Source organism: Ischnura elegans, chromosome 6, assembly GCF_921293095.1.
Source record: "Ischnura elegans chromosome 6, ioIscEleg1.1, whole genome shotgun sequence".
In the NCBI taxonomy this organism is placed as follows: domain Eukaryota; kingdom Metazoa; phylum Arthropoda; class Insecta; order Odonata; family Coenagrionidae; genus Ischnura; species Ischnura elegans.
Window position 1 is genome coordinate 25,474,246 of NC_060251.1, and position 11,473 is coordinate 25,485,718.

Genomic DNA, 11,473 nt, shown 5'->3' on the forward strand with positions numbered 1-11,473 from the left:
TGAAATCTTACATAAACATGAATTAATTTAATTCTTGTATTAATTATGAATTGACCTTAGAATAATAAATGAAAATAACTTGCCCTATGTAAGACATGTAGGTAATACTCATATCACCGATTTTATTTATTCCCACGTGAAGTGTGATAAATTGTCTCAAGAACTGTATTTAAATCAAGTAAATGGAAGAAGTCACCTTAAGTTAAATCTTTTCATGAAATTGTTTGAAAATATTTTTTACATAAAAAAATTAAGATTTGGTAATATAATAAGAGCACCTTTTCTCAATGCTTGGATAGGATTAGAGAATATTGAACTAGTTTATGTTGAGTGCACGATCGAATGTAGACTACCCTTGTCTCTCTGCCCTTCAGATTCTGGACTCGACCCGCGAGTACGTGGCCGCGGGGCTGGGCAAGTTGAATGAGCCGGCGCAGCCCGATGCCCCTGCCGCCAAGAAGATGATCGTGGCTGGCGTGGGTGTGGCGACTGCGGGCATCCGCACCGCTGTCTCTGCTGTCGAGTGGTGCGTGGAGAAGTATCTGCCGGCCGCCCAGGATGAAGAGGACGAAGACGCAAAGGGAGCCAAGGACGCCAAGGCGCTGGTGGCCGCCAAGGAGGGCGGTGAGTCAAACAGTGCGAAGTATCGGGAGAGATCCATGGGCGTACCCAGGGTCAAAACTAGAGGGGGGGGGGGGGCAAGCCGTTCAAATCGTAACACAGAAAAGGTTACGAACCAAAATTTCAAGAAAATTATGAGATTTATTATTTTTTAAAGTTATCTCCTCGGAAAAAGTATTATTTTAATTACATGTTATATACTAATATTACTTTATTTGGATAAAAAATATTCAAAAATTTCATTTAGATCTAAATTTTCTTTTGCTTCTGGGGGGGGGCAGCTGGCCCCCGCTGGGTACGGCTTTGGAGAGAACTGCTCGCGAATATGAACATTGAGGATGTGAGAAACCGAGGGGTGCAAGTGATTTTTTCCCCCCTAAACAGCTTGGCATTTTTAATTGCTAGAAGAAATCTACAAAAACTTAGTTTCCAAGGGGTACAAGTGAGTTTCTCTTCTGTGCTGACATTGGGTGGTTTCTATTCATCGACACACGTCGACAAAAGTAGACTTGCGTCGCGGTTTTCGAGTTACATTCAGTGTGTGTCGCAGACTGTTGTGACAAAAAAAAAAACTACTAAGCGCAGGAATTGGAGAGTTAGAAACAGTTTCAGTGAGTCGCCACTAGACGACGCGTGATTCGCATGAATGGAAACCACCCATAGTGGAAAATCAAAGGCACTGCTAAATGCATAGTTGGTCTCGCTTGTTTTCTTACCTAATGTCTGTTTCTGACTCGGTTTAGGAAAAAAATCACTTGTACCCCTTATCACCCACCCCCTCAATTGAGGGTTCTCCAGTCGGCCATGAATTGTTGTCACCAACCGAACATCTAAATGGATTTATCATATTCGCCACTCACATAGCTGATGTTAAAGACGCCACGCTTTCACGAAGATAAGGGGCAAAATTAGGGCTATTAACAGCAATTTATTCGTGATTATTTGATGTAAGACATTCAAAAAAGTTTTATGTTATTAATCTCGTGTGCAAATGCACTACTGCCAATATTGGGAATAAATGGATAGCCTTATGCTCTTTGTTGTCTAGTGGACATTTTGCGAACGGATTCGAATGAGCAGAAAGTGGCTACGCAAATCAAGCTTATGCGGATGAAACTGGGAATTCCTTCAAGTAAGTCTGTGTTAGGTTCATCAAAATATCTGCTCACGGGCTCGTCATAGGACCATTTCGAATTCCCCAACGTTATTGCGTAAGAATCAAACTTCTTGTATACGGAGGTGTATACACGAAGGGATTCAGAGGCCTGACACCCCACTCAAAATTTGCAAAATTTCATTTTTTAACTACTGTCTCTAACAAAGAAAGCGAATATTGTAATAAAATAGTTCTGCCTACCGATTAGAGCTTTTCCAATACTTCCTATCAATCTGCTAGTTTTATCTTAATTTTTTAAATTTTAAATTTATTTTTAATATTAAATAACGTGTAGGTGCTTATTTAAAGTTCCTTTACCTCATCTTACTTTGATATTAGCCCCTTTTCCTCGAAAAATTGTATGCTACGTACGCTAATGGTAAGGTACGCGTAAGGTACCCTTTTGAACGTATCATTTTCATATACAGTCACAGCTGGCACGGGCTTTCTGACAAATTTCAAGTCTGACTATTTTTTAAATAAAAATATTATTGGAGTAGCATGGGGGGGAAAGATAGCAAAAATTGGTCAAACTGGCATAAATTAATTAAACGGGTGTGGGGCTTGTGAGCTGAGGTTAACATTTACTTAGCCAAAATCTTAATTAGCCATTTTTCCTTAATGAACAAGAGAGCAACTTGTCTCTTACACATACACACTCGTAAGTGAAAAATAATCTGTTAAGGGGAAAACACCTTGTTTTTGGCAACTATTCTTTGAAAATCACGTCTATCGGTTTCGGCTCAACACCTGACATCACTAAAATATTAAAGTAATAACTAACTACGATACAAATTGGATATCTTCCATAACGGCAGTTTTTTATTCGCGATAATGAAAGTTCCATTCAAGAATGTTTTGGCAGATATTTTTTTATTTTTGGCTGCTAATCAATCTTGTCAATTTATGAGGAGATAAAAGTTCTCGATTTAATGTCTATTATATATCTATCGGCTCAAGAGGCAGAAATAGTTCTCGATTCCTTTTGTCTTCATTAAGTTGTGCATTATTTTCATAATGAGTTGAAAGTATTTAGTTTTCCACCGCATCATTCTTCCGAAGGAGGGATACAAAGTCTTACTTTTTTCCTTATACCGCAGTTCGCGATTGCAGATTTTTCGGGGTTCGGACGAGGTAGCCATTCATTTTTACAGGAATTATATATTCAGTCCACAAAGACGACAGAACATTCTGGATTTCCTTTTACATTGATTTCCTCCACGAATTAACTTATTGAATACTGATATTAAAATTTTCATCAGGCCTGTGTTAGCATTGAAAAGCTTGTGAATCTGGCCATTATGCTCCTAGTCCTAACAACACTGTGCATGGCTGGATCTAGCAGTAGTTCAAAGTATCAGTAACTTCGTGTCAAAATAGATTTGTGGCAGCAGCGAGGCACTTAGCATGAAAATTCTCAGTATTAAAGCTCTGTTGGTTCAATAATTATTCCTTTTGTGGTTGCAGGTTCCAAGAATGACCCAAGAGAAGTAATGCTGCGCATTCAGAGGGTGAGCCGTCGCATACAGCGTCGCTTGGTACGGATCGCTTCTGCGCAGATCAAGAGCCTCAAGCAACAGCAGGAAGACGCCACCTCATATGTGGGAGGAGTCGCTCTCTACGTGAGTACTTACCACAAGATTGGCAGAGGTATTCCAGAGAAGCCCAGAGTAACAATTATTTTTGTGAAAAAATATGCATGTGTTGTACTTAAGTAAACTATCCCTACAAAATATTAGCTTCCCGCTCATATTTATCAAAATTGAATTTAAGAATTAGAAGTAGTCTAAAGATTCTCGTGTGGTAATTCTTGTATAAACGCTTCAAAATGCTAAATTTTAGAATGTGGTGTTATGACGACAGCTTCGGATCGTCACACACAATCTTTCAGGTATTCATAAATTAATGTTGCAATGAAATTGGAGTGTCAACTCGTTCGGAAATATCATTCCACATTCTCTGGGATGCAAATGCCATTCAATTATAACTCTTTGTTTATAGAATAGCCTCCACTAACCAGATAAATAATGCCAGAAGGGAAAATAGCCTCTAATACTAGTGATTATCTCACATGAGTCACACCCACTAAACTGAGAATGACGTTGAACTATTCAATTCAACGCCCATCCGCGATTTCGTAAGCCTAGTTGTCCAATAGGATCTTCCGTTCTTCCTTTTGAAATCGCTAAAAGACACGGGAATAGCGAAAAAGAGTTGCCAGTTCGCACCGAATGTCACTACAAAGGTGAGTTAACTTTTCTTTGAGTGATACCTGGGCTAAGATGGAATTTAAGGGAATTAACAGTATCGTCATTATTACGGGAACAGGTAATTTTGCTATTTTGGCATCGCTGGAAAATAATATTTTTGGGGCGATGGTTGAGTAAGAACATTAAACCCTTATGTTTCGTTAGCTGTCATAGTAAAAAATAAAAATATTTTCAACTGTTTGGATTAGCAAGCTATCTTAACTTAATCGTTAAAGCCATAAGTGGAAACACTAAATACATAAATCCGTTATTTGGAGGAGAAATAAAACATTTGCCTTGTGTATTTTCAAATTTAGTTGTCAGGAAATACTTCAACTAAATTTGAAAACTGGCAATAAAGTTGAGGTAATATTTGTCTATTAATTCAAAAGGCCTGCATTTATTCATTCAGATATTTTTAATGCAATCAGTGTTTCATAACTTGCTATGCTTCTGGTATACAATGTGTATCATTCTGGATCAAAATTATTGGAGAACCATTTATGCTGGCGTTAAGTTTTATATGAATGTATATTTCCAGGCGTAATTTTTATCTAATTATAGAAATGTGATCGGGAAAGTCTCTTTACAATCAACTCTTGCATCAGTTTATTTACTCTACTAGCCGGTGTTTTTTTTTATATAAATCAAAGATTTTGAGAATCCACTGAAAAACAATGCCATCAATTTTCCGTGGTCGCTAAAGCCAATTTTATGAACGTAAATTTTAAATAAAAAGTAAAATTTTCAGTGTTCTAAGTGTTCTTCATTCAAATTGAAAACAAAACTTTCTCTGCGACAGTCTCTTGAGACAAGACTATTTTTTTCTACCTTGCAGATCACATCTGTGGTGACTGATCCAAAGGCTTTGGCAGCTAAGCTTGGGAACGCGTGGGCAGAGATGGCGCGACAGCTTAATAACGAGGAGGCAGACAAGGACAAGGGTATCGCAAAGGTGATGGTGCGCAGGTTCGCACGCAGGGTCGTTGGGGCCCTGGATGGAGCCCGGGGGACCATCGGCAGCATCCAGGGAGGAGTTTACTCGAAGATCAACTCGGTCGCGGAATACGGATACGGCATCGTCGGAGGGTTCCTTAATGTAAGCACTAGAATATTAGTCTCTCATGTATAAATACAAACGATGAAATCGCCGTGGATGAAGTTCGCCGTGAAAACCCAAGATTTCTTTTTCAAATGTTTTTTCATGGCGAGGTGGGTCAAGATTCTGAAGTCAAATATTTTTGCATGGCAAACTTCATTCTTAAGTGTATTTATCTTTGTACCCTCGCGCGTGACTGCGTACAAAATCATTTGTTTCATCCAGTGCGTAGTATTCGTTCGCATTTTCGTCCTTCCGATCGCAATCCACGATGAATTATTTCATATAAATACTGTGTTATGTTTAATAAACACTTGAGAACACCTGCGCTGGGAATTGACAGATTTTCCTAAGATTCTAAGCATTAGAAATTGTATAAGAAATTTAAAAAATTCATATACTTTAGTCCTTCCGTTCCAAATTTATAAAGAGGCAATCGGTGTCCATGTATAAATATGTTTACACGGCAAATATTTTTTTCCTTAAGGTCTCCGATCCCTTAAAATAGTGAAATATACCACCTAAATCAGCTAATTTGCTTAACGCGGATGGTCAAAGCTCGTCACAGATTCTTGAAGGATCTCCCCTTGATGTTTTATTAAGAGCATAATGAGAGGATATTTTCAAAATGTTTTTTTTGCTAATGCATAATTACTTAGGAAAAAAATTGAATTATGAGTGCAGGTTTCTATCATTATTACTTGAATATACTGCTGTAGATTAGATGGTTTCCAGTGGGTCGTCATATCCACAGTACGACATTCAATCAATAATCATGTACTAGATCACGCATTGTTTTTAAGTATATAATTCGTAAGTTTAAATTTTCTATCCAAATGAAAAGAACCTCAACTTGCATAAAAATACGTAAAGAAATGCCTTTAAAAGCTTTTTCGACATTTTTATTTCGGGATTTGGTGCACTTACCCTGAACACTTCATTTAAAGGAGATATAAATGGTGCAGGACAATTTGTACCAGTAGTGGTAGCAAACTACGGGTCTGAAAATAATTCCTCTGTGGAGTTGTGCCATTTTTCTGCTGTTAAGAGTAGAATTAAATTACTCATTGGAAATATGAAATCATATAATTTTTTTTGTTCTTTTGAATCAAATAACTGTTTTAACTAAATTTTGGAGGGGTAATTAATGCTGTACATAATGTTGAAGATACTTATTTTAAAATGACATGTCAAAAGGATCGGAGATATTAAACTGAATATCGGGCAAATTTTGGCAAAAGGAAATACATACTCTCATCTTACGCCGTACTACAAGCAATGGAACTCGGAGAGGATATTATATCTTTCAATAAATCTGACAGACTTGAGGAATAATTGAGTAAATAAAATGACTACGTTGTGAATTGATTTTCCTTTTCTCAACAGGGTTCTTCAAAGAGCAACGCCAAGGATCCCTCAAACGGACACAACTCAGAGGAGCGGGCCAAGCTTCTATGTATGAGACAGGTGACTTTTAACGTCTACTTGGCATGCGGGAAAAGTGTTTGGGACTTCTCTCTCGAATAGATTTCGGACGACATTAACCGAAGGGAGTACCTTGGTCTCCAAGGTACTTCAATCTGGACACTGTTCGGTGGTGGAAATTCTAATTATATTCACATTAATATTGGAGGACACTACACTTGTGCTCTCAATTTGTGGCCGTAAAAGCCGCCACTCAAATCGAAATGTGATACATGAAGTGCGGAAATTCCTTTCTATACTTTCGGGTCACTCAGTGAGGGCGTGCCCCAGTCTAGTCCGCTAATTTTCCTTGAATAGTAACGTATAAATTAATTTCCCCGTTTGGCGAAATAATTAGCCATTTAGCTCTGCAGATTTGATCATTTCAAGTTTCTTCTAAGTGGATTGAACATTAACAGCCAGTCTAATATTTTTTAAGTATTAATTTGGCCACAGTTTACCAACATATTGATCTCCATTTGCTAAAGGGTTTTATCCTTGAAGACTTCAGGAAACCTTAAATCCTTTTTTTTACATTCGTTTGTATTTCTTTAAATTTAATTAATCTAATTTTTGCTATTGTTAGACATTTGTTTCGTCCACTTTTATTCAGATTGGTATCTCTATTGGAATTAGAAGTTGGCTATAGCGCTATTAGTCCGAAATCTTACACATCGTATGAGTGGCGGCTCCGGGATTTTTTTCGGGGACGCACAAAAATCTGACAGGCGAACGGTCTTCTCATATTTGAGATTAAAAACAACATACTACAACTACTGTACTAAATATTCTTTATTTCAAACCGAAAGTTGATAGTATGAAATTAAATAATTGAGGCTCCGTAATTCACAAAACGAACGCAATGATAACCGTATTAAAAGTTTTTTTTTAAAGCGTCTGGGGGTGGGGGCTCGTGCACCCGTCCCCCACTAAATCCACCTATGCACGGTTTACAGAGAAAGTAGTATTACTAGAGTTCAGTAGCGCAGCGAGTGGGGGGTTTTGGGGGTTAAACCCCCCCCCCCCCCCCCCCAGAGCTCAGAAATTTTTAAGTTTAATCCATTTTACTTAATTTTATTTATATTACTAATAGAATAGTGTAAGGATTAATAAAATATCCCTCGGAAAGCCGTGAAACTCACCATTTTGAACAATTTATCTTAAAATTCCGCAATTTATTAATCTCGCACCTACCGCTTATCCTGGTGGGTACACCATACCCCCACACACCCCGGTATTACTTGCACCTAGCCCAGCCTCAATTCCTAGCTGCGCCCCTGCTAGAGTTCACTCCAAATCATCCCTTGCTTCCGGAATAACATATTTTGTCCCGAGGGGAAGAAAGTAGGCCTTGTAATTTTAACGTCTAGTTTCTATTCATTAGGAGAAGGGAACATCGCCACCGCCCGTAGAGACGCCGGTGAAGAAAGTGGTGACTACGGCCGATAAGCAATCTTCCACGGAAGACAAAACAAGGACCACCTCCGCAGTGAACACCAACGATAAGATCAGCGAAAGCATAGCGGTGGCCAACTGACGCTGCTCCCGGCACCTCAAAAGACAATGTTTGTGCGTGAGGATTATCCCGGTAATGTGCATGTGTGATTACTTAGCGGATGAATTCTCTTCAGTTCATGTCAAGATTCTTCGATGAAGACGTTGGATATTTTCCGTTCACGCTTGTGAATTTTAGAGATCTTAAGGGTTTGGTGTACTAAATAACAAGAAGTGGATAAGTTTGTATACTTTTATATTCGTAATTAATATTGTATTTCCGTAATTTATGTACGCAATAAATGTTTAATTAAAATCATTTTTTATTTTTTCAAAATTAATCGCAAGAGTGAAACATGAAGCGAATAGTGAGACTTGAGGTAAGTCAAAGAAAGCAGCGATGAAGTTCCTGCTTTTGCGGAAAGTGGATGGGCGGTGATTAAAGCTCTAATTTGCACTGCACTCTACCCATCGAAAGAGTCTTTGCCTGGGCGATTTCTCCTAAACTGCCGAAGACAGTATACCGTGATAAGACTACTAATTGAGAGTCCAAAGCTGAAGGTTGATAGGAATCTCTCGGAAAAGATGTTAAGATTGGTCAGAACATATTCTCATAAGGAAAACTTCCCTTTTTTACTCGTTATATTCCAAAAATATAATTATGCATCGTTGGTTGTGAGGATTAACTCCTTTATGCAAATAAATATTTAGCTGGAAAGCTAATATTTTTTTTCTTTGCCAAGACTGCCGAATTTTTAAAATGTATTCTTGAGAAGTTGTAAGCCCATCTTAATGCCAAAGTGAAACTCTTTTCATAATTAACAAGAGTACAGCGAGTACCCACTGTAATATCGCTAATAAGATAAGAATAGAGAAGTACTCATTACTATTCCATTTTGGCCAGAGTGGTAAAATGGAATAAACACGCTCGAGTTGCATTAGCATTTACTACTTAAGAGCTTTCTCTTAAAGCAAGGGTTATAAATTTTCAGCATGCTAAAATGTCCAAAATGCATACATATAACCGATACACACAGATTTATAATATGTTTTAATTATCACATAAATGTTTATGAAACACCATGTGCTCATTCGATATTTGAGAGATATCTTTATGCTTACAACAGGAAGAAATTTTTAGGTCTTCTATACATGTTGTAAATGTATTACTGCATACCTTCCCAACATAATCCAAACTGTGTAAAACACAAAAGTCTTTTCAGCTTTCATTCACCGTAACTGCTGATGCACGTAGAACATCGATTATTTCAGCCCGCAACGGATAGGTAACCACCAAGTGACACAATCACGGGCGTAGCCACGGAATTTGGCTACGGCCATGATTATGTCGACCTTCCTGCAGGGACAACTCGCCCTCCTGCGGCCCTTGGGGGGGAGGGGGCGGGGACTGCGTTTCAAGAGAAGCTCGTTTCTCCCTCGGAGTTAAAAAAATAAATAAAACCTTCTCAGAACTCAAATCAAGCCATATTTCTGATAATATTTCTGCGTACAGCCTGGATCAAACGATAATTTTTTTTCGTCCCTTTTTAGGGATAGCTCCAGTGATCGCTGAAATGGCAACGGTAAAAATGGCTATTTCAAGCGATCGTTTTCAGCAATGGCTCCTTTTTTTCTATCTCTCGGGACGTCACTTTTCACGTCGCTTAAACCTTAGTGTGTCTTTCAGCCAATCAGAACGCGCGGGCGTTAAAAGCGATTGTAATGCCACAGCTGAATTTTGTCACGATTACAGTTGTGCACAAACGGAAAGTTACGGAAGAAGCGATGGAAAAAGGAACGGTGGGATTGATCGTGGATCTGATTCAGATGATGATGGGTCGAGCGATCACTATTTTGCATCCTGAAAAGCTATCGCTGGAGCTTTTACTCCGAGGGATGGAAAAAATGATCGTTCTATTCAGGCTTAATACTTGGGGGTGACGGCAGCACTTCCGAAATTTATGGAAATTAAAAAAAAATGGATCCTTCTAGAGGTCGCTCTCCGATCTAAGTTTTTATTTCGCCAGCTTAAAAAAAGCAACGTTACAAAATGATTGATGAATACCCAAAAGCCGCTTTTATACGCATGCAGGGCATGAAATGCATTTCCGGCGCGTGCACTGCCAAGGCGTCGCGGTAAATAATTAACCACCCCATCCCCAAAAAGTAAGGCCTCTTGTTAATACTGCATGGAGTAGCTAGTGTGTATCGTGTGGCCTCCACGATTTCTATTTTTTTTTTTTTTCAAATTTTCCTGAGAGGAGGGGAACGAGCCTTCATGAGGGGGTCGCCCCAAAGCAGCAGACGATATCCTTCAGATATCTAAATGAGGTTGATTTATTCAAAATACGTTGTTATTAACATTAGAACGTCCCAGGTAAAGAATATCATTCGAATTCAGGAAATTTCCGTTATACACGGTGAATGATGGTCATTCGCAAGTTCATTTGAATGAAAATTCACCGTGTAAAGCGTCCTTTACGAAGGGAGAAAACCTTTGGACCTGCCGCGTTAGCATTCATTTTGTAGCAACTTATCATTAAAACCTTTTCACAGCCATTTCATGCATGGAAGTCTACAGGGGCGCAGCTAAGAATTAAGGCTAGAGCGGTTTAAGGCGCAAATAATACTTAGAGGCTTGGGGGGTATTGCATACCCGCCAGGGTAAGCCGGGAGGTGCGGAAGCCTTCCGCCGGAAAAAAAAAGATAAATGGTTCAAAATGGTGATTTTTACGGCCTTCTGAGGGATATTTTATTAATCCTCACACTATTCTACAAGCAATATTAATCCAATTAAGTAAAATAAATTTAACTTAAAAATTTCTGAGAGCTCCGGGGGGGGGGGGTTTGTCCCCCAAAACCCCCCCCCCTCGCTGCGCCACTGAAAGTCTATATGCCTCACTTCCGTTTCCTACCTATTTCGCATCCATTCCAACTGCCTTCGGTCGGACAATCTGTCATCGCCGGCGTGCGGATTTTATCGAGGTTATAAAATGGAACGAATACTTTATCTGCGTCTTCAAGACATCATGGATGTTTCGACAACGTTACATATGTATCCTATTTGTAACATCCTTGACGAGTTGTGAAAATAACATTGTATATCGTAGATATCCAAGTTATAATATCCGTCATTTTAAAAAATATTCCAAACAGTATCAGTAGGTAGCATATTTTATGTATGGATCTGAAGAACACTAATGTTTTTTTTAAGGTTAGGGATTACTAAAAACCAAGGAGGTTGTAGATATCTGGAGGGGGCACCACTGGTTTCAAACGTGAAGCGAAGTGTGGCCGGATTAGGGGTGCTTGGGTGGGACAAGCCACGCCCACTTTGACCAAAACATTGAGAATCCCATAAGGGTCAATGCTTACTATTCGGCGAAATCG

The 11,473-nt window shown here is 38.9% G+C and overlaps 1 protein-coding gene across 4 annotated transcripts in view; it reads left to right on the plus strand.

Moving 5' to 3' along the window:
- Positions 1-8,399, plus strand: part of LOC124160202 (lipid storage droplets surface-binding protein 2-like) — a 38,924-nt gene extending 30,525 nt beyond the window's left edge. For 2 of the 4 annotated variants that reach the window (XM_046535986.1, XM_046535990.1), the window contains exons 4-8: positions 375-624; positions 3,245-3,399; positions 4,865-5,125; positions 6,512-6,592; positions 7,974-8,399. In XM_046535986.1, coding sequence (XP_046391942.1) covers positions 375-624; positions 3,245-3,399; positions 4,865-5,125; positions 6,512-6,592; positions 7,974-8,126 — 900 coding nt within the window. In that variant the 3' untranslated portion in view covers positions 8,127-8,399. Of the gene's footprint in view, positions 1-374; positions 625-3,244; positions 3,400-4,864; positions 5,126-6,511; positions 6,593-7,959 lie in introns of all 4 variants that reach the window. The other 2 variants (XM_046535988.1, XM_046535987.1) reach the window with 2 other exon arrangements.
- The last annotated feature ends 3,074 nt before the right edge of the window (positions 8,400-11,473 follow it).